General features: G+C 45.8%; 1 protein-coding gene across 1 annotated transcript in view; it reads left to right on the top strand.

Moving 5' to 3' along the window:
- The window catches only part of AMACR (alpha-methylacyl-CoA racemase), a 59225-nt gene that overhangs the window by 18833 nt on the left and 16657 nt on the right, over nucleotides 1-23735 (top strand). Inside the window, exons 3-5 of the mRNA XM_073543903.1 lie at nucleotides 3219-3362; nucleotides 10842-11002; nucleotides 18974-19160. Coding sequence (XP_073400004.1) covers nucleotides 3219-3362; nucleotides 10842-11002; nucleotides 18974-19160 — 492 coding nt within the window. The remainder of the gene's footprint in view (nucleotides 1-3218; nucleotides 3363-10841; nucleotides 11003-18973; nucleotides 19161-23735) is intronic.

The raw sequence follows: 23735 nt of genomic DNA, 5'->3' as shown, positions 1-23735 counted from the left end.
CGATACAGTATGTTTTACTCCGGGTTGTCTGGTTTCGAAATCCCATTTTCTTACACCTTGTTAGAGATGATACAATAAGCATCTTATTTAAAGGGGTTGTCCATTTTTGGAAAACTTATTTGTTGCAACTTGTTAGGAAATTGTGAGTAAGGCTACTTTCACACTTGCATTAGGAGGCGCAGCGCACGTCCGCCGTGCAGCTCGGCCCCCTGCCGCGCCCCCTCTGGTCAGCTCCTCCTATGGGTGCATGACGCTGCATGCGACCTGTGTACCCTATCGTTAGCACTGGGTACGCAAGCCATGCACTGGTATGCTTTTGCCGGCGCATGCGCCCTTTTGATCGTGCACCGAGCGCACCAAAATGCAACACGGTGCGTTTGGTGCACGTCTGCGCACCGTCAAAAGGGCGCATGCGCCAGCAAAAGCATACCAGCACACGGCCTGCGTACCCAATGCTAACGATAGAGTACGCAGGTCGCATGCAGCGTCATGCACTCATAGGAGGAGCTGACCGGAGGGGGCTTAGCTGCATGGCGGCCGTGCGCTGCGCCTCCTAACACAAGTGTGAAAGTAGCCTTAATAGACATTCTGAGCCAACACTTCAACAACATGCCGACTTCAGAGTGGAGCAGTAAATTTCCTGTAGTGATGCAGGGTTTGGGTAACAACGTCTCCACCTCCTAATTAAGGGAAAATCACAGCACTGGTCAAAAGTTTAGTTACCCCCGTACAAGCAATGGTTTTCCTTGTTCCTATTGCAATGTGCACATTGTAGATTCACACAGAACCATGAAGTTACACATATGGAAACAAGGGGTAAAGAAACATGTGAAACAAAGCAGAATATGTAATAAATCTTAGATTCCTCAGTGCACCCCACTTTTTCTGACAATTTTACACCCCGTTGGCATTCTGTCCCGCACCTTCACCAGGTGGTCATCACCTGGAATGGCTTCCAATCAACAGGATGCCTTGTCAAGTATTCACTAGTGGAATCATCGACCTTCAGAAAGTGTTTGCGACCATACACCGTGTTTGGCAAAGGTTGTGTAGGTACATAGCTCCTTACAGTTCTGATCCTTTTTCAATAACTGCTCTAAGCCAGAATATGGCAAGAACCACTCCCTTAAATAAAGTAATGATGGACGGCCATTTCTCATTAAGACATGAAGGTCAGTCAATCCGGAATATTGAAAAACTGCAATCATGAAAACCATCAATCGGTCAATACTCACTCGGGTAAATAGCTAACACACTAAAAACTGCAACTGACTTCATGTACGCACTAGAGATCTTGACCCCACAGTCCCTAGTGGTGCCTATAAGAGCCGAGAAAGCCCTAACCACAGACTAGATGATGCACACTCGGACCCATGCTACCTGAAAGGCCGTCGAGCGATTCACGTTCCTCCTAAAGAACCGGAGGGCAGAGCAGAGTGTAAATTACCTACAGAAGGGAAGGTGTGCTGAAAAAGTGATCCCAGAGTGAGTAAAAGAAACCATGAACTACAAATTAAAGGATAAACTACGTACTGTTAAAAAAACCATGAAATACAAATTAAAGGATAAACTACGTACTGTTAAAAAATATGCCACCTACTCACTAAAAAGAAAAAATATGTGCATAATAATAACAGCTGATAAACCCCAGCTGGTCTTTCACTGACTGACTTAAACTACCGTAGTACGACTGGACATCGAAATGAGACTTATCACCAGTAGGGAATACCAGCAGGGGAAAGTATATAAAGCCGCACCCAAAAGGTGATAAGACAGACAAATGAGTAAATGAAAATAAGTGTCACCCTATCAAAACTGAAACAAGAATAGAAGAAACAACACCCATAGAAAAGGTGTTTCTTCTGTGGCTTGGCGAACAGGGAAGCCGACCACGAAGCGCAGGCTCAAGTGTTCGAACCTATATGCGTGACAAATGGCTATGATAACATTGTCTCACACTTGAACTGCCCCAGAAAAGGAAAAGAAAACATGACGTTGGCTGTAGAGGATAAGTTCATCAGAGTTACCTTTCTCAGAAGCCAAAAACTGGAAATTAGATAAAATTATATAAAGTAACAGACACATGTCAACCTTTCAGAGGACAGTGTGAGGAGCACTTTATGGTCAAAGTGCTACAAAGAAGCAAATACTGACAACCGCAAAAAAGAAGAAGAGACTTGTTTGGGCCAAGAAATACAAAGACTAGACATTAGATAAGTAGAAATTTGTATTGTGGTCTGTGAGTCAAAATTTCTGATCTTTGGTACCAACCACCATGTTTCTGTGAGCTGCAGAAAAGATGAGCAGATAGTTTCTACATTTGTGGTGAAGCACGGAGAAGAGGTGTGGGGGTGCTCCGCTGGTGACATTGTTGGTGATTTATTCCAAATTCATGGCACACTTGACCAGCATGGCTACCACATCATTCTGTGGCGACTTCCGTCCCACCTGGTCTGCACTTAGTGGGTCAGTCATTTGTGTGCAATAGAACAATGACCAAAAACACCTCCCAGCTATGTAAGGGAAATGTCACCGAAGAGGATATGGATGGAGGCTGCTTCAAAGGACATGAACTCTACAATCACCTGACCTCAACCCAACTGAGATGGTTTAGGATGAGTTGGACGCAGAGTGAAGGTTAAGAGCTGACAAGTGCTCAGCACCTCTAGGAGCTCCTTCAAGACATTTGGAAGCCATTCCAGGTGACACCTGCTGAAGCTGCTTCAGAGATGTCAAAAGGAGGTATAAAGACTAAAAGGGGGATATTTTGATGAAACTAAGGGGGATTTTGGCCCCCTCCTACATACAGATCTTCTCCAGATCTTTCAGGTTTGGGGGCTGTCACTGGGCAACATTGAGTTTCAGCTCCCTTCTAAGATTTTTTATTGGGGTCAGTTCTGGAGGCTGGCTAGGCCACTCCAGGACCTTGAAATTCTTCCTAAGGAGCCAAAAATTAAGCATATTTGCAAACAATCTTGGTCTCCTATCATTTAGTGTCTGCGGCTGATACATAGACATTTACATACTGCAGGATCTGACTACACAGTGGATCTGTTTGCAGACAGTAACCATAAAGACAAGTAGATATGCATAGGAGATATGTACACAAAACGGGAGTATGGTTTTTGTAAAAGTCTACATACCCTTTAGGGCAATATATTGTGAGAATATGGAGGAGGTCACAAATGTTATCTGCGTATTTGTGCTCTGAATTACAGGTGTGATGGAAAATTTGGGTATCGGGCCTGAGGTTTTACTAAAGGAAAATCCACAACTCATATATGCACGACTGAGTGGATTCGGGCAGTCTGGGAAATATGCAAAGTCTGCGGGTCACGACCTTAATTACGTCTCCATCTCAGGTATGTGGAGGGGGGATCTGTAGACACTGCGTCCTTAAAGAGGACCTGTCAAAAGTCTCCCAATTTTTTTGTCTTATTTTATTCCCGTTGTTCCCCTGAGAATTTATTTATTTTTTTTTTATTTAATTTTTTCTTTGAATGATCTTTTCCAAGTAGGTTTGTCTCACAGGCTCCTCAGGGGCGTGACTTTACGCTGCTCTTCATAATCATCCTGTGTGCCACGCCCCCTTGAAAGAGCATAAAAAGAAGCATTAAATAAAAAAGCTCATGTGTCTGGAACTATATGGTGGATTTAAAAAAATAAATAAATAAAATGCAATACTACGGGGAGCAGCAGGAATAAAGTAAAAAGAGTAAAATAAACAATTTTGACCTTTCGTCTTCTTTAATATTTTATGCAGTGGCAAGGTCTAATAGGACGCAGCATAATAATGCAGTACAGAAGTTTTGCACTGTATTATATGAGCTATCAGGCTCAAAAAAAGGAAGAAAAAGGCAAAATAAAGGTTAGAAAAATGGTAATAAATATGTAAAAAAAAGTGTGTCACATTTATCCTCTAGCCGGTCACTTTATAATGTAAAATAACAAGAATTACAAAACATGATTAATATCGCCACATTCACAATAAAACCCCCTATAAAACAAATCATGTGGTTTAGCTCATACGCCAAATGATTTAAAAAAAAAAAAACAACCGAATATCAGAATTGCTGTTTTTCAAGAATCTGCCTTCACAAGAAAAAAAATGGATTAAAAGGTGATCAAAAAGTGATATGTACCCCGAAATTGTATGACAATGCCAACCCCTCTTTCAAAAAAAAAAAACAACAAGTGCTCCTATGGGGACATCAAAGAAGAAAGTGAAACCGTGATGGTTCTAAGAGCACAGTAAAAAAAATAAAGATAAAAATAGCTGCATCCTGAATGGGTTAACAGACTCTCCGGTTATTTATAGAATGGATTCGTAAACATTCCGTTTTGTATTTAAACGAGGTTCCATCATTTTTAACTGCCATTTTGGGCGGAGCTTAGCTGTCACATGACTTTGCCTAGTTAACAGTCGGAAAAAAATTGGTTTGCGTCTCCATTTTCGGAGACCCCAAACTTTTTTATTTATCGATGCAGTCTCCTGAGGGCTTGTTTTTTCCCTTGATTTTCTCCTTCGCCTCATTCGGGGACACATACTGTGGGTGTATGCTTCTGCCGCTTGGAGGCTGACACTAAGTGAAAAAAAGAGGTTAGCTCCTCCTCCGCCGTATACACCCTCGCCCCCATTGCGGGCAGAAATCAGTTTTTTGCTTAGTGTCCATGGAGGCACACGTCTGGCTTTTTTCTCCAGACTTTTTTCTTTTTTCCCATGAAGATTAGACAGGGGCAACGGATCCTATTGAAAGGGTCCGATTTCCCCAAACCAACAACGGGCGAGCACGTGCGAGTGTCGCCTCCACGTATCCTCTCCAGCGACGTGGGACACAATGCCGGACTTAGCCCTGACCACCCCTAGGTATTGAAACCATGGGCTGTACAGAGGCACAAGACTAGTCCGTACGGCTCCCACTGCTCCACCAATGCTTAGACTGCGGTGCTACAAGGCGGCGGACGGTCCCTCTCCTCACCCCCTGAAGGGGTTGTATGGAGCTAGGGTGCCTGCACCGTCCTATTGTTCGAGGCCCCCCTCACATACCTGAGCTCAGGAAGCTGAAGAGGATTGTCAGAGGAGGATGGCCTGGGAGGGCTCCTGCGGGATCCGGGGCTGGAGCTCTTAGCCGGCGGAGAGCGCGGTGCGGCAGCAGCAGCCCGCACCAGTAAGCAGCGCCATTTTTCGGTGCCATGGAAGGTCCGCACCCCCCTGTCGTGGGCAGTGGGTAAATTGAGGCCGCGGCTTTATCCGGAGCTAGGCCGCGGCCGGAAGTCCTGCCTCCGGGCCGCGCGTCACTTCCGGCGGCCCGCCCCTCAGGCATGGGCGGCGGTGAAAATTTAGTCCCCGGCTTCGGAGCGCGGCTAGCCCGCAGAGCCAGAAGTACCGCCCCTGGAGCGGTTCATATGCTGGCAGGCCCGCCCCACAGCTGTGGCGCGCGATTTTGATGTGAAGAGGACTAAACGCAGGCGCAGAGCAATCGATTAATCGAGGCCTGCGAGTCTGAACGCGCCCAGGAGCCCTCCCCTGCGACTGCGACCGAGGTCCCGAACCCCCCGGGGTGGGCCCTATCACTATCATAGTCCATGGCGTCGCTTACGAGGCCAATCAAGTCCCTTCAGGCCCCAGACGGGGGCAGGGACAGTGGCTCGCCGGCCTTAGAGGGAACCTCCACCTCACAAGAGCCTTCGGCCTGCAGGGGCCACTCTCATTCCAGGCAGACCCGGGGGAAAAGCATCCACACGGTGTCGCCCAGTCCATCCGGTGCCTTGGCATTCGTAAGTTCTGCTTCTCGCTCCCCGTCACCAGTGGTTGATAGCGAGCAGACCTCAGATTTTGACTCAGACGAGCCCCTTGACCTGGATGCTCCAGAGTCACGTGAAACAGTGGACAGCCTCATAGAAGCCATCAATCAGACCTTGGGGAGGATGGTCCCGCAGCGGCTACGGGGCTTAAGGTGGCGTTTAAGCGAGTGAAGCGGCCGCACAGTGTTTTTGCCACTCACCCTGTTATCCGTACCTAGTGGTTCTTCTATTAAGGATCCCACGGATCGCCTCATAGAGAGCTTAGCTCGCTCAGTATATGAGGCATCAGGATCAGCGCTCTCTCCCTCGTTTGCAGCAATTTGGGTAGCCAAGGCCATGATTGCATGATCAGAATCATTAAACAAGGTCGTGCAGTAGCAAGATCTACCTCCAGAGATATCGGAGATCGCGAGTCAGATCACGATGGCCGGAGACTACGTAATAAGTGCATCTTTGGATGCAGCCAATTGCACGGCACTTGCTTCCGCTAACGCAATTTCTATCAGAAGAGCTCTATGGTTAAGGACATGGCGGGCCGATTCTACTTCCAAGAAGTACTTGACTGCCCTGCCTTATCAGTACGGCCGTCTATTTGGGGAGAAGTTAGATCAACTTATCTCTGACTCCACAGGAGGAAAGAGCAGTTTTCTCCCTCAACAAAAGGTCAAACCGCCTTTTCGCCACACGTTTCAGGCACATTTTCGGGCCTTTCGCAACCCCGGGTGGACCACAGCGGCTAATTCCTCCGCTTCAAGCTGCCCCAACCAGGATAGGGAGCGGCAGGTCTCATATAGAACCGAGCCATTGGGGAGAATGCGTGCTCAGCAGCCCAGATCGAGGGGATCCAGATCCCAAAGATCGTCAGCTAAATGACTCGAGACGACACCAGCAAGGTGGGCAGCCAACTACTCTGGTTTCGCCACGTCTGGTTCAGTGTCGCACGCGACGCATGGGTAAAGGAGTTGGTGGCCTCAGGTTACAAAATAGAATTTGTCAGATACCCTCAAAGACGTTTTTTTCTTTCTCATCTTCCTACGGTAGATACCCAGGCAAGGGCTCTGTTAGGAGTCATCGAATCACTCCAGCACGGGGTCATTGTTCCCGTGCCAGAGCACGAAAGGGCTCAGGGCTTTTATTCCAATCTGTTTGCGGTTCCCAAAAAGGCCGGGTCTGTCAGACCGGTTTTGGACCTGAAGCTTCTGAACAAATTCATCAGGATCAGACATTTCAGGATGGAGTCTCTCCGTTCAGTCATATCGGCCATGAAGCAGGGAGAATACTTGGCCTCGATCGACATCCAGGACGCATATCTGCATATTCCCATTTTTCCTCTTCATCAAAGGTTTCTACGTTTCGCCATCAATGGTCGTCATTTTCAGTTCGTAGCGCTACCCTTCGGGCTAGCCACGGCTCACAGAGTGTTCACAAAGGTTATGGCAGTTGTCATGGCCCTACTGCATTTTCGAGGCATAGTGGTCTTGCCTTACTTGGACGACCTCTTGGTCAAGGGCCCTTCAATACGGGCATGCAAGGAAAATGTCAACATCACGCTAGATACTCTTGCCCACTTAGGGTGGTTGGTCAATGCGAAGAAGTCATCGCTTGTGCCAGCTCAGAGGATTTCCTTCTTAGGAATGATCTCCGACACTTGCCGAGGGTTGGTAATTCTCCCTCAGGACAAAGCGCTAGCTCTCCAGAAGAGAGTCCTGACGCTTCGCCAACCAGTCCCTTATACCATCCGTTTCGGGATGAGAATTCTAGGAAAAATTGTGGCAGCAATGGAAACGATACCATTCGCCCAGTTCCATCTTCGCCCTCTGCAGCACGCCCTCTTGTCAGCCTGGGACAAGAATCCTTTCACGCTCGATCGGCGGTGCCGATTGTCCTCTCAAGTCAGGCAGTCACTCGGGTGGTGGATGACCAGTTCCTCTCTGACCCAGGGGAAACCCTTCCCCCCAGACCATTGGTTAGTGATCACAACCGACGCCAGCCTCCTCGGCTGGGGAGCGGCGTTTCGCCACCACATGATCCAAGGACGGTGGTCCCAGCAGGAGGCACGCCTCCCAATCAACTTATTGGAGATACGAGCAATCCGGCTGGCTCTGCAACAGTTTCATTATTTTCTAGCAGGCCGCCCCATCCGGATTCAATTGGACAACGCCACGGCGGTGGCTTACATAAATCATCAAGGGGGCACCCGCAGCAGAGCAACCATGTGCGAGGTGGGGCACGTTCTTCATTGGGCCGAAGCAAACCACTCGGTGATTTCGGCAGTCCATATCCCGGGCGTGGAAAACTGAGCGGCAGACTTCCTCAGCCGGCAGGGTCTTGCATCCAGAGAGTGGTCACTACATCCCGACGAGGTCTTCCAGCAGATTTGCCAACTGTGGGGGACTCTGGATGTGGACTTGATGGCTTCCAGGGTGAGCGCCAAGGTGCCCACATATGTCGCTCGGGCCAGGGACCCGCAGGCAATTGCTGTGGATGCGTTGGTTCTGCCGTGGAACCAGTTTCGCCTCCCATATCTATTTCCCTCACTGCCTTTACTCCCGAGAGTCATCAGAAAGATCAAGACAGAAGGGGTTCCGGCGATTCTGCTGGCCCCAGACTGGCTCCGTCGAGCGTGGTATGCAGATCTAGTGCAGCTGCTCGCCGACGTTCCTTGGCGGCTGCCAGAGCTCCCAGATCTACTGAAGGGCCGATTTGCCACCCGAACACAGGGGTCGTGTGTTTGACAGCATGGCCGTTGAAACTTGGATTTTAACCCAGGCGGGGTTTGCACGCGAGGTGGTCGCTACAATGGTTAGTGCCCGGAAGCCTGCCTCGGCACGTATTTATCATCACACCTGGAAGGTGTTCTTTGCTTGGTGTCGGGGCCGTGATTGTTCTCCACTGAGATTCTCGATCCCCAACATCTTGGCCTTTCTGCAGTCTGGCCTAGACTCAGGGTTAGCCCCAAGCTCTCTCAGGAGACAAATATCGGCTTTGTCCGTCTTGTTCCAGCACAGAATTGCTATCAGTTTGCAGGTGAAGACTTTCATCCAGGGAGTCTCCCACTTGGTACCTGCCTATAAGGCGCCTATGGACGCTTGGGACCTTAACCTGGTCCTATGTGTTCTGCAGGAACCTCCTTTTGAACCTCTTCAGGTCTCTTTGAGGTACCTTTCCTGGAAAGTGGTGTTCCTAGTGGCCATAACTTCTATCTGGCGGGTTTCGGAGCTGGCGGCCCTATCCTGCCGAGCTCCGTTCCTCACTTTCCATAAGGATAAGGTGGTGCTCAGACCAGCCCCTCCTTTTCTGCCAAAAGTCATGTCCTCATTTCATATTAATGAGAATGTTGTCTTGCCTTCATTTTGTCCGGCACCGGTGCACCGTGTGGAAAAGGCTCTTCACACGTTAGACCTGGTAAGAGCCCTCCAGAGGTACGTGTCGAGGACGGCACCCTTTCGTCAGACAGACACGCTGTTCGTGCTCCCCGAAGGGCGCAGGAAGGGACTCGCTGCCTCAAAATCGACCATAGCAGATGGATTCGTTTGACTATTCAGGAGTCCTACCACATTAGAGGCACGCCGATTCCAGCAGGGATCATAGCGCACTCTACTCGGGCAGTGGGCGCCTCTTGGGCGCTTCGGCACCAGGCTTGGATGGAACAGGTTTGCAAGGCAGCAACCTGGTCCAGCCTGCACACATTTGCCAAACATTATAATATCCATGCTCAGGCCTCGGCGGATGCAAGTCTGGGTAGAAGGATTCTCCAAGCAGCGGTGGCGCACCTTTAAACAAGAGGTGCATGTAGCTTGGATCGGTGAGTCAATCTCCCACCCAGGGACTGTTTTAGGACGTCCCACAGTACCTGTGTCCCCCAATGAGACGAAGGAGAAACATGGATTTTTGTGATAAACTCACCGTAAAATCCCTTTCCCCGATACGCTCATTGGGGACACAGCACCCACCCTGTTAGCCAAGTTGGCTTATGTTTTGTTTAATTAATAAGCATTTGTTTATGTGATATAAGTGTGGTCTTTTTCTGGACATGTTGTACCTGTATTAAGGCTGATTTTGTTGTTCTCCTACTGCTTTGGCACCAAACTGATTTCCGCCCTCAATGGGGGCGAGGGTGTATACGGCGGAGGAGGAGCTAACCTCTTTTTTTCACTTAGTGTCAGCCTCCTAGCGGCAGAAGCATACACCCACAGTATCTGTGTCCCCCAATGAGCGTCTCGGAGAAAAGGATTTTACAGTGAGTTTATCACAAAAATCCCATGTTTTTTTCCTGCTGAGCTGTCGTTTTATTTGTACCATTTTGTAGTATAAATTATGTTTTTTTGCATTTATGGGCTCAGTACCGATTGTTTTTTTAAATTATTTTTTGTGTGCTATTTATTTTAGAATTTTGTTCTTTACATTTTTTTTTTTCAGTAATTTTTTTTTCTTAAGTTTTCAAAGGGGATTAGAACTTGCGATCGCTTCAATACTTGTACTTTATTGCTGCGCTATTATTATATTTCAGTATATACAAAAATGTAATAATTTCCTATGAAGCCGAACTACAGGCTTGGCTCTTGGCTTCTTGTAGTACAAAGGTAGCGGCCATAAATGAAAACAAAGTGTTCTCATTCACTGATAGCAAGCACAGATGGAAACGATGGGGAGATTAAACATCATTTAATTAGAAAGTTATAAAACTTTTCATTTATACAAAGATGAGGTTTTATTTATGTAAATCTGAGCCTTCCCTTTAAGTCATTAACCCTTCCCACTCTTTTATTTCCATGTAAATACACAGTGCAGTTTGTTCTTTCTATAGGAAATGATTATGAGGATTTTTACTTTTCAATTTGATGCATTACCAGGTAGTACAGGAGTTGTCACTCAGCTTTCTCTGACCCCTGATGTGTAGGGATATGGGATGCATTCAGAACTCTGGGAAAGCTGGGTGCTAAAATAATGGCTGACATATCAGCCCAGCTTTTTTTTTAAATCAGTATTTTAATTATTAGGGACTTTCTTTTATTTTTCAATGTTTAATTTTCTAGGTTTGCTGTCAAGACTTGGAAAAAAACACGAGAACCCAACTTTCCCCATGAACATGCTTGCTGACTTTGCTGGGGGAAGTTATACGTGTGCCCTGGGTATCGTCATGTCTCTGTTTGAACGTACCCGATCTGGGCGAGGGCAGGTCATTGATTCTAGCATGGTAAGTAAGCCCTCCCACTAGGAGTCGGCACAACTCTTCAGGCTGCCCCGCCCACTAGGAGCCAAAACAGCTCTTTAGGCTTCATAATAAGATCAGGAATGCCCCACACTTTTATTTTTTTATGTAGGGGTGGAAGCTCACCTCTATATAAGCTTAGTCTTGAAATCATCTAAATATATAAAATTGTCTTGTTCCAGATTTTGCAGTACGATGTAGCAGAGCTGAGTTTGTGATTTTGTCAGAGTCGCTTTGCTAGGACAGACGTTGGCCGTAGGACTGCAGGTCCATCTAAATTATCTTAATCAGAAGCTTTTCCCTGTTCACGGGTAAGACAAGCTGAAATAGAAGGCCATTGACAACTTCAACTCTGCTACAGTTGTGGCCAAAAGTATTGACACCCCTGCAATTCTGTCAGATAATACTCAGTTTCTTCCTGAAAATGATTGCAAACACAAATTCTTTGGTATTATCTTCATTTAATTTGTCTTAAATGAAAAAACACAAAAGAGAATGAAGCAAAACATTGATCATTTCACACAAAGCTCCAAAAATGGGCCAGACAAAAGTATTGGCACTCTCAGCCTAATACTTGGTTGCACAACCTTTAGCCAAAATAACTGCGACCAACCGCTTCCGGTAACCATCAATGAGTTTCTTACACTGCTCTGCTGGAATTTTAGACCATTCTTCTTTGGCAAACTGCTCCAGGTCCCTGATATTAGAAGGGTGCCTTCTCCAACCTGCCATTTTTAGATCTCTCCACAGGTGTTCTATGGGATTCAGGTCTGGGACTCATTGCTGGCCACCTTAGAAGTCTCCAGTGCTTTCTTTCAAACCATTTTCTAGTGCTTTTTGAAGTGTGTTTTGGGTCATTGTCCTGCTGGAAGACCCATGACCTCTGAGGGAGACCCAGCTTTCTCACACTGGGCCCTACATTATGCAGCAAAATTTCTTCGTAGCCTTCAGACTTCATAATGCCATGCACACGGTCAAGCAGTCCAGTGCCAGAGGCAGCAAAGCAACCCCAAAACATCAGGGAACCTCCGCCATGTTTGACTGTAGGGAACGTGTTCTTTTCTTTGAATGCCTCTTTTTTCTCCTGTAAAGTCTATGCTGATGCCTTTGCCCAAAAAGCTCTACTTTTGTCTCATCTGACCAGAGAACATTCTTCCAAAACGTTTTAGGCTTTTTCAGGTTAGTTTTGGCAAACTCCAGCCTGGCTTTTTTATGTCTCGGGGTAAGAAGTGGGGTCTTCCTGGGTCTCCTACCATACAGTCCCTTTTCATTCAGACGCCGACAGATGGGTTGACACTGTTGTACCCTCGGACTGCAGGGCAGCTTGAACTTGTTTGGATGTTAGTCGAGGTTCTTTATCCAACATCCGCACAATCTTGCGTTGAAATCTCTTGTCAATTTTTCTTTTCCGTCCACATCTAGGGAGGTTAGCCACAGTGCCATGGGCTTTAAACTTCTTGATGACAGTGCGCACGGTAGACACAGGAACATTCAGGTCTTTGGAGATGGACTTGTAGCCTTGAGATTGCTCATGCTTCCTCACAATTTGGTTTCTCAAGTCCTCAGACAGTTCTTTGGTCTTCTTTCTTTTCTCCATGCTCAATGTGGTACACACAAGGACACAGGACAGAGGTTGAGACAACTTTAATCCATGTCAACTGGCTGCAAGTGTGATTTAGTTATTGCCAACACCTGTTAGGTGCCACAGGTAAGTTACAGGTGCTGTTAATTACACAAATTAGAGAAGCATCACATGATTTTTCGAACAGTGCCAATACTTTTGTCCACCCTCTTTTTTATGTTTGGTGTGGAATTATATCCAATTTGGCTTTAGGACAATTCTTTTTGTGTTTTTTCATTTAAGACAAATTAAATGAAGATAATAATACCAAAGAATTTGTGTTTGCAATCATTTTCAGGAAGAAACTGAATATTATCTGACAGAATTGCAGGCCACAACTGTACATGTGAGTGATTAATATACTACAAACTGTCAGTACTCAGAATACTGCAGCAGAGGTGTGAATAGGTCCAGGGTGTGCTTATAATACCACCCAGTGGTGCAGCGCTTGTTACCAGCACACGGGGCAAGTATTGTGCCCCCTAAACCAGTAATAATTCCCCCTGAATTCTCCCTTAAAACAAATAATTCTACCTTGAGTGCCTCGTATAGAAAGTAGTTCACCATTTCTCCTACTTAAATGCAAGTATTTGGGGTTAAACGTTATTCTTGTAATTGGATTTTAGTACAGGTTTGCCTTTTATAGCCTCTATCTTGCACTGTGTATTACTGGCTGCAGAATGAGTCAACTGAGTATCCATCAGTGAGCTCATTCTGACAGGAGAGTGGATATGCAGTGAATCAAAGAGCATGTAAAAACTAAAAAGGTGCAGACTTGTTAGGGAAACTCAATTGCAAAAATGATTTTTTTTTTTGTCCAAAATACATTTATTTAAGTAATGAGAAAATAAATAAATTGTTCATCTCTGGGGACAATAACTTTAATGCAGAGTGCCCCCTCAAAAAGTAACAATGTCATCTTTGTGCCAGCCCAATGAAAATATGAAATGTATTCTTCCTTAATCTCAGAGGCCTCCTCTTCCCGGCAAATAGAGCTAACTGGTACAGGAGGCGTAATACAGTGGTGGGCCGAAACCCATTACACCATACAGCATATATATGATATGGCTCCAATCCATTACACTATATACAGTTGAGCGAAAAAGTGTTTGCCTCTTTCTGATTTCCTATTCTTTTGCTTGTTTGTCACACTTAAATGTTTCAGATCACCAAACAATTGTAAATATTAGACAAAGATAACACAAGTAATCACAAAATGCAGTTTATAAATGAAGGTCTTTATTATTAAGGGAAAAAGAAATCCAAACCTACAGGGCCCTGTGTGAAAAGTGATTGCCCCTAAACCTAATAACTGGTTGGGCCGCCCTTAGCAGAAACAACTGCAGTCAAGCTTTTGCAACGCTTTGGAGGAATTTTGGCAACTCATCTTTGCAGAATTGTTATAATTCAGCCACATTGGAGGGTTTCTGAGTATGAACCACCTTTTTAAGGTCATGTAACAGCATTTCAATCGGATTAAGGTCAGGACTTTGACTAGGCCACTCCAAAGTCTTAATTTTGTTTTTCTTAAGCCATTCAGAGGTGGACTTGCTGGTATGTTTTGGATCCTTGTCCTACTGCATAACCCAAGTGCGCTTCAGCTTGAGGTCGCAAACAGATGGCTGGACATTCTCCTTCAGGATTTTTTGGTAGATATCAGAATTCATAGTTCCATTTACCACAGCAAGTCTTTCAGGTCCCGAAGCAGCAAAACAGCCCCAGATCATGACATAACCACCACCATATTTTACTGTTGGTATGATGTTCCTTTTCTGAAATGCTGTGTTACTTCTGCATCAGATGTAATGGGACAAACACCTTCCAAAAAGTTCAACTTTTGTCTTATCAGTCCACAGAGTATTCTCCAAAAAGTCTTGGGGATCGTCAAGATGTTTTCTGGCAAAACTGAGACAAGTCTTTATGTTCAGCAGTGGTATGACTTTGAACTCTGCCATGCAAGCCATGTTTGCCCAGTCTTTTATGGTGGAGTCATGAACACTGATCTTAACTGAGGCAAGTGAGACCTACAGTTCTTTGGATGGTGTTTGGGGTCTTTTGTGACCTCTTTGTTGAGTCGTTGCAGCGCTCTTGGGGTAATTTTGGACTGTCAGCCACTCCTGGGAAGGTTCACCACAGTTACATGTTTTCGCCATATATGGATAATAGCTCTCACTGTAGTTCGCTGGAGTCCCAAAGCTTTAGAAATGGCTTTATAACCTTTTCCAGATGGATAGATCTCAATTTCTTCATTTCTCACTTCTTCCAAAGAATTTATTTGAACTGTGGCATGATGACTAGCTTTTGAGAATCTTTTTGTTTACTTCACTTTGTCAGGCAGGTCCCATTTAAGTGATTTCTTGATTGGGAACATGTGTGGCAGTAATCAGGTTTGCGTGTGGCTAGGGAAATTGAAATCGGCTTCCCAAAGATGTGTTAAATCACAGTTAATTTATGTTTTAAGGTGGGAGGGGAGCAATCACTTTTTCTCACAGGGCCCTGTAGGTTTGGATTTCTTTTTCCCTTAATAATAAAGACCTTCATTTAAAAACTGCATTTTGTGATTACTTGTGTTATCTTTGTCTGATATTTACATTTGTTTGGTGATCTGAAACATTTAAGTGTGACAAATATGGAAAAGAATGGGAAATCGAGAAGAGGGCGAACACTTTTCAGACAACTGTATATACTTAGTCCATATAAAAATTATACCTATAATGCAGATTTTAGTAGTTGAGATTTATATATATAAAAAAAGTTTTATTATGTATGTAAATGGGGGTCCTCCGTGCACCCTTAGAGTAGCCAAGAGCTTAATGTTTCCCATTAGCCGCACTTGTCTTTATATTTACTGACAGTTCTTGATTTGAAAGCGCTGTCTCATCCCTGAACGCACTGACACTGCAGGGGCCCAGTTTTCATCCCTCTCCTGTCGCTCACTGCACTCAAGAAGGATGGGAATGTGTTCTTGCATGGTCAGTGTGTGCACTCTGATCCATCTCCTCTGTCTGCAGCAGCGGCTTGCTGCACACAAGATCAGACAGAAGAGGGATCGGAAAACACCTGCACACACTGACACCGTGTGTGGTCTTGGCTTCCGCAGTGTCAGTGTGTGTTGGTCTCTCCCTGTCTGCGGCCACTGCTTGCTTCATGCAGGAGAACACATTAATAGGTGGCCCCTGCAGACCAGTGTGATGGGTTAGAGTGCACTGACACTGTTTGTGTGCTCTCAGCTCCTGCAGTGTCATTGCGTGCAGGGCTGGGGCTTTAATTCAGACAGGGCTCCAAAGTAAGCGCTGTTAATCAATATAACGGGAGGTGTGGAGGATTGTAATTGAGGGAGTGTAACAGTGCACTGAACTCTAGGCCTCACCAATGGTGCACTGATCTTTAGGCCACACCAATGGTGGTGAACCTAAAGTTCCCTCATTTGCAAATGTAATAAAACTTATTTTTTACAGTGTCTTGAAAAAGTATTCCTACTCCATGAACTTTTCCATGTTACACCCACAAACTTAAATATATTTTGTTGGGATTTTCTGTGATACCAACACAAAGTAGGAAATATTTGTGACGTGTAAAGGAAATTATACATGATTTTCTAAATATTTTAAAAATATAAATCTGAAAATTGTGACGTGCAATTGTATTAATTAGTACATTGAGTTCACCTGGGTGTAATTTATTCTCAGTATAACTACAGCTGTTCTGTGAAGGCCTCAGAAGTTTGTGTGAGAACATTATGGATCAAACAGCATCCTGAAAACTAAGCAGCACACCAGACAGGTGAAGGATAAAGTTGTGAAGAAGAGGAAAGCAGTGTTAGGTTATAAGAAAAAAAAATAGCCCAAGCTCTGAACATCTCACGAGCACTGTTCAGTCCATTATCCAAAAATGGAAGGAGTATGACACAACTTCAAACCTACCAAGACATGTCTGTCCACCTAACCTGACATCCCAACGAAGGAGAGCGCTAAATAGAAAGCAGCTAAGAGGCCCATGTTCACTGTGGTGGAGCTGCAGAGATCCACAGCTCAGAGGGAAGAATCTTTGCACAGGACAACTATGAGGGCACAGACAGATTGGATTATTTCTCGTGTGAGGATCGCATCGCAATCCTTTTACTTATCTTCAGTTTGCCTCACCTGAGCGTGACAGCTGCATAGAAATACATCATGCTGTCGTGCTCAGGTCAGGAGAGGTGCCGGGCCAGTCCATGCACTGCGATGTGATCCTCGCACGAGAAATTTGTCCATCTGTCTGCGCCCTTAGTCGAAAAATCCACAAATCTGGCCTTCACGTAAGAATGGCAATAAGAAAGCCATTTTTGAAAGCAAGCCATAAGAAGCACCGTTTGTAGTTTGCAAAAAACCATGTAGAGGACAGCAACCATGTGGAAGAAGGTGCTCTGCTCAGATGAGACCAAAGGAGAACTTTATGGGCTAAATGCAAAACGCTGTGTGTGGAGGAAAACTAGCACTGCCAATCACTCTGAAAACACCATCCCCACCGTCAGTCATGGTGGTGTCATCATCATGCTGTGGGGATTCTTTAGAAGGGACAGAGAAGTTGGTCAGAGTTAATGGGAAGATGGATGGAGCTAAATACAGGTCAATCCTGGAGAAGAAGAACCTGTTAGAGGCTGCAAAAGACTTGTGGCTGGGGCATAGGTTCAGCAGCACAACAACCCTAAACATCCTGTCAGAGCAACAATGGATGGTTTGGATCACAGCATATTCCTGCGTCACAGACCAGACAGAAGTCCCAGAGAATCTGTGACAAGACGTGAAAATTGCTGATCACAGATGACTCCATTCAATCTCACTGAGCGAGAGCGAGGGTGCAAAGAAGAAGGGGCAAAATGTCACCTCTAGATGAGCAAAACTGATAGAGACGGACCCCAAAAGACTGCAGCAGGAATTGCAACAAAAGGTGGTCCTACAAAGTACTGACTCAGGGGCTGAATATAAATGCACGTCGCAATGTTCAGATTTATATTTTTTAAATATTTACAGAACCCCATGTATCACTTCCTTTACCCGTCCCAAATACTTGGTGTTACATAAAAGCCCAATAAAATACATTTAAGTTTGTGGGCGAAACATGTCAAACTGTGGAAAAGTTCACGCGTTACGAATACTTTTTCCAGGCGCTACATGTATAATCTGCAGTACGAGTGCCACATTTCATGCCGTCTGTGCTGCCTGCTGTCAGGGCACATGAAACGGTTAATTAGTTCAGTCGCCCAACCCCGACACTCGTTTCTGGATTTCCCCGCCGGCCTCTCTCACCTTCATCCCATGTTACTGAGACGCTCTCTGCCGCCGTGCAGGATTAAGGTAAAGCCCAGATCCTGTAATATTTGCACCAGGCAGATGCCGTGTGGCTTTAGAGCTAATTATTCCTTATGGGCCCCGCAGAAAGAAACAGGGCAGGTGTAGCAGAGCTGTGTTTGTCAGGTAGTCTAGCATAGAATTCTACATAGTAGAGGATAAAGTGGAAAAAAAAAGAGCTATGTAATAAAAATTTTATTCCCCCCCCCCCAACTTTTTCTTTATGTAAAAATAAATAACAATGATTAAAAAAATCATATTCGGCATTGTCGCATCTGACTTATCCGAAATTAATTAACCCTTAAGGCATGTTGTGGCTCTTGGAAGAAAGCGAGGGAAAAACAAAAGCGTTGAGAGGAGGGGTTGAAAAAGCAAAAAAAAAAACAAACACCATTCACCTCGCCTTTTCCCTACAAATCCATTGATCACCGTCCGGCGATCCTCCAGTTTTTGTAAACTAACCAGCGCCAAGCACGTGAACTCTCCAGCCAATCGGTGGCCTCTGTTGATCTTTCTCACTATGAATAAGATCCGATTATTTTGATTTAATTATTAAAAATCTGATCTCATTACGGCAGCGCCACAATCTTGTCCTCGCTCTTCTAGATAAGAGAAGTGAGACCCCAATAACGGATTCGGTTTTGCAGATCGCCTGGGCAGCGTCAGAACTGAGGAAGCGCACTCAATAATGCATTACACCTCGTTACCGCTCGTTAGCACATTCTCAAGTCTTCCAGTTATTTGTGTAAGTATCTAATGTGAGAAAGCAAACAGAGAAATACTGTGTTTTCTTTGCTCGCACCTTTCATAAAGAAACAGTAGACCGAGAAGTGAATGTTTACTGCAGAATAGACAAAGTGGGGAGAGGCTCCTGCTGGTGATAGGTATTGGAGAGAGATATATATATCGCACATAATTGTACCCCAATCCCGTACACCCTGTATAGTAAAATAATTTATTATGTTCTGCGTTTCCATTAACTTCATTATTTCCCTTCTTTTCAAGGTGGAAGGTGCTGCATATCTAGGGTCATTTGTGTGGAAGTCACAGAAGTTAGGACTGTGGAACAGACCTCGGGGTGAGAACATGCTGGACGGTGGAGCGCCGTTCTACACCACATACGTGACCGTAGATGGAAAGTACATGGCTGTGGGAGCTATTGAGCCCCAATTCTATAAAGAACTTTTGAAGGGTAAGTTATTAAACACTTACAACTCAGTGCTTGTAGCTTCACAGAGAACACCCAGTGAGCTCAGTGCTTGTAGCTTCACAATTGAGACCCACTGCACTCAAAGCTTGCAGTCAGGGCTGGCGTCAGCACCCGTCACACTCGGGCAAGTGCCGGGGCCCTGGTGAGATGGGGGGGGCCCACTCGGCACCTGAGCAAGGTTTTTTTTTTTATATAAGTCCAGGGTCGGTCCCCAACCCTCCGCAAGACATTAATCACTACCGCTCTTTAAGGTCATAAATATGGACGCCACTTCACTCCCATGGGCGTAGCGCCCATATTCATGACCTTAATGAGCAGTACCACTCTCTCACAGGAAAAAGATACTGGCGCCTCGCTGGACATGCATGCAGAGACCACACCAGAACTCAGGTGAGCAGCGTGCTCAGCCGGCACGCAGCCATGCATACAAGGGGGGGTGAGGAAGAGAATGAGCCCGGGGGGAGAATGAGCCACGGGTAGGGGAGAATGTGCCGGGTTGAGAATGAGCGGCTGCAGGGCCGTTGGGGGGGGGAGAATGGGCGGGGGGGGCAATGAGCTGGGCTGAGAATGAGCAGCGGCAGAGACGGGGGAGAATGAGCAGCGGCGGATCCGGTGGGGGGGAAGAATGAGCCGGGTTGAGAATGAGCGGCGGCGATGGGGAATGAGCCAGGGGGAGAATGAGCCCGACCCCGGGAGAGATGAGAATGAGCCCGGGGACCAGAGCATCATATATGGGGCACATCATACACTGGAGCATCATTTATGGAGCCCAATACACACTGGAGCATCATATATGGGGCTCATTATACACTGGGGCATGATATATGGGGCCCATCATACACTGGAGCATCATATATGAGGCCCATTATACATTGTATGGAGAAATATATGAGACTCATTTTACTATATGGAGCAATTTACGGGGCTCATTATACTCTATGGGGCCCATTCTATACTGTATGGCATATTATATGGGGCCTATTATATATGGGGCTCATACTGTATGGAGCATTATATGGGGTCCATTAGTCTGTATGTAGCAATATATGTGGCCATTATTCTGTATGTAGCATTATATTAAGCACAATATTCTGTATGGAGCAATGTATGTGGTTCATGATACTGTAAGGAGCATTATATGGGGTCCATTATTCAGTATGGAGCAATATATGGGGCTCATTATTCTGTGTGGAGCACAATGAGGTGCCAATAATACTGTATGGAGCAATATATGGGGCTCTTTGTTCTGCATGGAGCAATATATGGGCAGCACGGTGGCTCAGTGGTTAGCTGGGGTCCTGGGTTCGAATCCCACCAAGGACAACATCTGTAAGGAGTTTGTATGTTCTCCCCGTGTTTGCGTGGGTTTCCTCCGGGTACTCCGGTTTCCTCCCACACTCCAAAGACATACTGATAGGGAATTTAGATTGTGAGCCTCATCGGGGACAGTGATGGTAATGTGTGCAAACTGTAAAGCGCTGCGGAATATGTTAGCGCTATATAAAAATAAAGATTTATTTATTTATTTATTTTATATGGGGCCTATTATACTGTATGGAGCAATATAAGGGGCTCATTATTCTGTATGGAGTAATATATGGGGCTCATTATTCTGTATGGAGTAATATATGGGGCTCATTATTCTGTATGGAGTAATATATGGGGCTCATTATTCTGTATGGAGTAATATATGGGGCTCATTATTCTGTATGGAGCCATATATGGGGCTCTTTATTCTGTATGGAGCTCTGTGTGGTGCCCATAATACTGTATGGAGGACTATACTGTCCGGTCTAAAATGATAAGTCTGCAGTCACTCTATGTCCTGTTTGCTGTGAGGATTCGCCGGTTTCTGACTTATTGTAGAATTTACAATAACTATAACTCATGTATTGTAAGAAGTAAGTGAATTCATTAGTATTGTACTATTCTGATATTTCTCTGCTGTTTCTGTGCATCATGAATAGTGGTATGTGTTAAAGGGGCCCACTGAGATTCTTTCATCCGGGGCCCAGGAAAACCTATAGCCGGCCCTGCTTGCAGTATAACGACTCACACACTGAGATTGAGGTTTCCCAAGTAACATTTGCTGAACTCATAACTTGCAGGTTCACAGGTGCACCCACTGAGTTCAACACTTGTATTTTCACAGGTAACACCCACTGAGTTCATAGCTTGCGGGTTAACAGGTAGCATTCATAGATCTTAGAGCTTGAAGTTTAACAAGTAACTTCCATTGACCTCATAGCTTTTAGCTTCTCAGATAGCATCCACTGAGCTCAGATCTTGTCTCTTCACAATGAAGACTGACTGAACTCAAAGCTTGCAGCCCAACAACTTGCACACACTGAGCTTGAGGTTTCACAAGTCACACTGAGTTCATAGCTTGCAGGTTCACAGGTAACACTCACTGAGGTCAGAACTTTCAGCTTCACAGGTGCACCCACTAAGCTCAGGGCTTGCATTTTCACATGTAAGGCCAACTGAACTCAGTGCTTGCAGCTTCACAGATAACACCCACTGAGTTTATAGCCTGCTGTTAACAGGTAGCATTCACAGAGCTTATAGCTGGAATTTTAACAATTATCTCCCTTTGAGCTCAGAGCTTTTAGCTTCTCCGATAACACCCACAGAGCTCAGATCTTGCATCTTCACCATTAAGACCCACTGAGCTCAAAGTTTGCAGCCTGACAACTCGCACACACTGAGCTTGAGAGATTGAAGATTCACAAGTAACACCTACTCAGCCCATAGCTAGCATGTTCATAGGTAACAACCAATGAGCTCAGGGCTTTCAGTTTCACAGGAGCACCCACCGAACTTAGAGCTTTCAGCTTCATAGGTCACACCCATTGAGCTCAGGGCTTTCAGCTTCATAGGTGCACCCACTGAGTTCAGCACTTGTAACACCCACTGAGCTCAGGGCTTTCAGCTTCATAGGTAACACCCACTGAGCTCAGGGCTTTCAGCTTCATAGGTGCACCCACTGAGCTCAGGGCTTTCAGCTTCATAGGTAACACTTACTGAGCTCAGGGCTTTCAGCTTCATAGGTAACACACACTGAGCTCAGGGCTTTCATCTTCATAGGTGCACCCACCGAACTTAGAGCTTTCAGCTTCATAGGTAACACCCACTGAGCTCAGGGCTTTCAGCTTCATAGGTGCACCCACTGAGCTTAGAGCTTTCAGCTTCATAGGTAACACCCACTGAGCTCAGGGCTTTCAGCTTCATAGGTAACACCCACTGAGCTCAGGGCTTTCAGATTGGCTTTCAGCTTCATAGGTAACACCCACTGAGCTCAGGGCTTTCAGCTTCATAGGTGCACCCACTGAGCTCAGGGATTTCAGCTTCATAGGTAACACCCACTGAGCTCAGGGCTTTCAGCTTCATAGGTAACACCCACTGAGCTCAGGGCTTTCAGCTTCATAGGTAACACCCACTGAGCTCAGGGCTTTCAGCTTCATCGGTAACACCCACTGAGCTCAGGGATTTCAGCTTCATAGGTAACACCCACTGAGCTCAGGGATTTCAGCTTCATAAGTAACACCCACTGAGCTCAGGGATTTCAGCTTCATAGGTAACACCCACTGAGCTCAGCGCTTTCAGCTTCATAGGTGCACCCACTGAGCTCAGGACTTTCAGCTTCATAGGTAACACCCACTGAGCTCAGGACTTTCAGCTTCATAGGTAACACCCACTGAGCTCAGGGCTTTCAGCTTCATAGGTAACACACACTGAGCTCAGGGATTTCAGCTTCATAGGTAACACCCACTGAGCTCAGGACTTTCAGCTTCATAGGTAACACCCACTGAGCTCAGGGCTTTCAGATTGGCTTTCAGCTTCATAGGTAACACCCACTGAGCTCAGGGCTTTCAGCTTCATAGGTGCACCCACTGAGCTCAGGGATTTCAGCTTCATAGGTAACACCCACTGAGCTCAGGGCTTTCAGCTTCATAGGTAACACCCACTGAGCTCAGGGCTTTCAGCTTCATAGGTAACACCCACTAAGCTCAGGGCTTTCAGCTTCATAGGTAACACCCACTGAGCTCAGGGATTTCAGCTTCATAGGTAACACCCACTGAGCTCAGGGATTTCAGCTTCATAAGTAACACCCACTGAGCTCAGGGATTTCAGCTTCATAGGTAACACCCACTGAGCTCAGCGCTTTCAGCTTCATAGGTGCACCCACTGAGCTCAGGACTTTCAGCTTCATAGGTAACACCCACTGAGCTCAGGACTTTCAGCTTCATAGGTAACACCCACTGAGCTCAGGGCTTTCAGCTTCATAGGTAACACACACTGAGCTCAGGGATTTCAGCTTCATAGGTAACACCCACTGAGCTCAGGACTTTCAGCTTCATAGGTAACACCCACTGAGCTCAGGGCTTTCAGCTTCATAGGTAACACCCACTGAGCTCAGGGCTTTCAGCTTCATAGGTGCACCCACTGAGCTCAGGACTTTCAGCTTCATAGGTAACACCCACTGAGCTCAGGACTTTCATCTTCATAGGTAACACCCACTGAGCTCAGGGCTTTCAGCTTCATAGGTAACACCCA

The sequence above is a fragment of the Dendrobates tinctorius genome, unplaced genomic scaffold (genome assembly GCF_039654945.1).
Source record: "Dendrobates tinctorius isolate UK_male_01 unplaced genomic scaffold, ASM3965494v1 ptg000135l, whole genome shotgun sequence".
Lineage (NCBI taxonomy): Eukaryota > Metazoa > Chordata > Amphibia > Anura > Dendrobatidae > Dendrobates > Dendrobates tinctorius.
The sequence above is the reverse complement of the archived record's forward strand: the minus strand, read 5'-3'. Positions and strand labels throughout refer to the sequence as shown.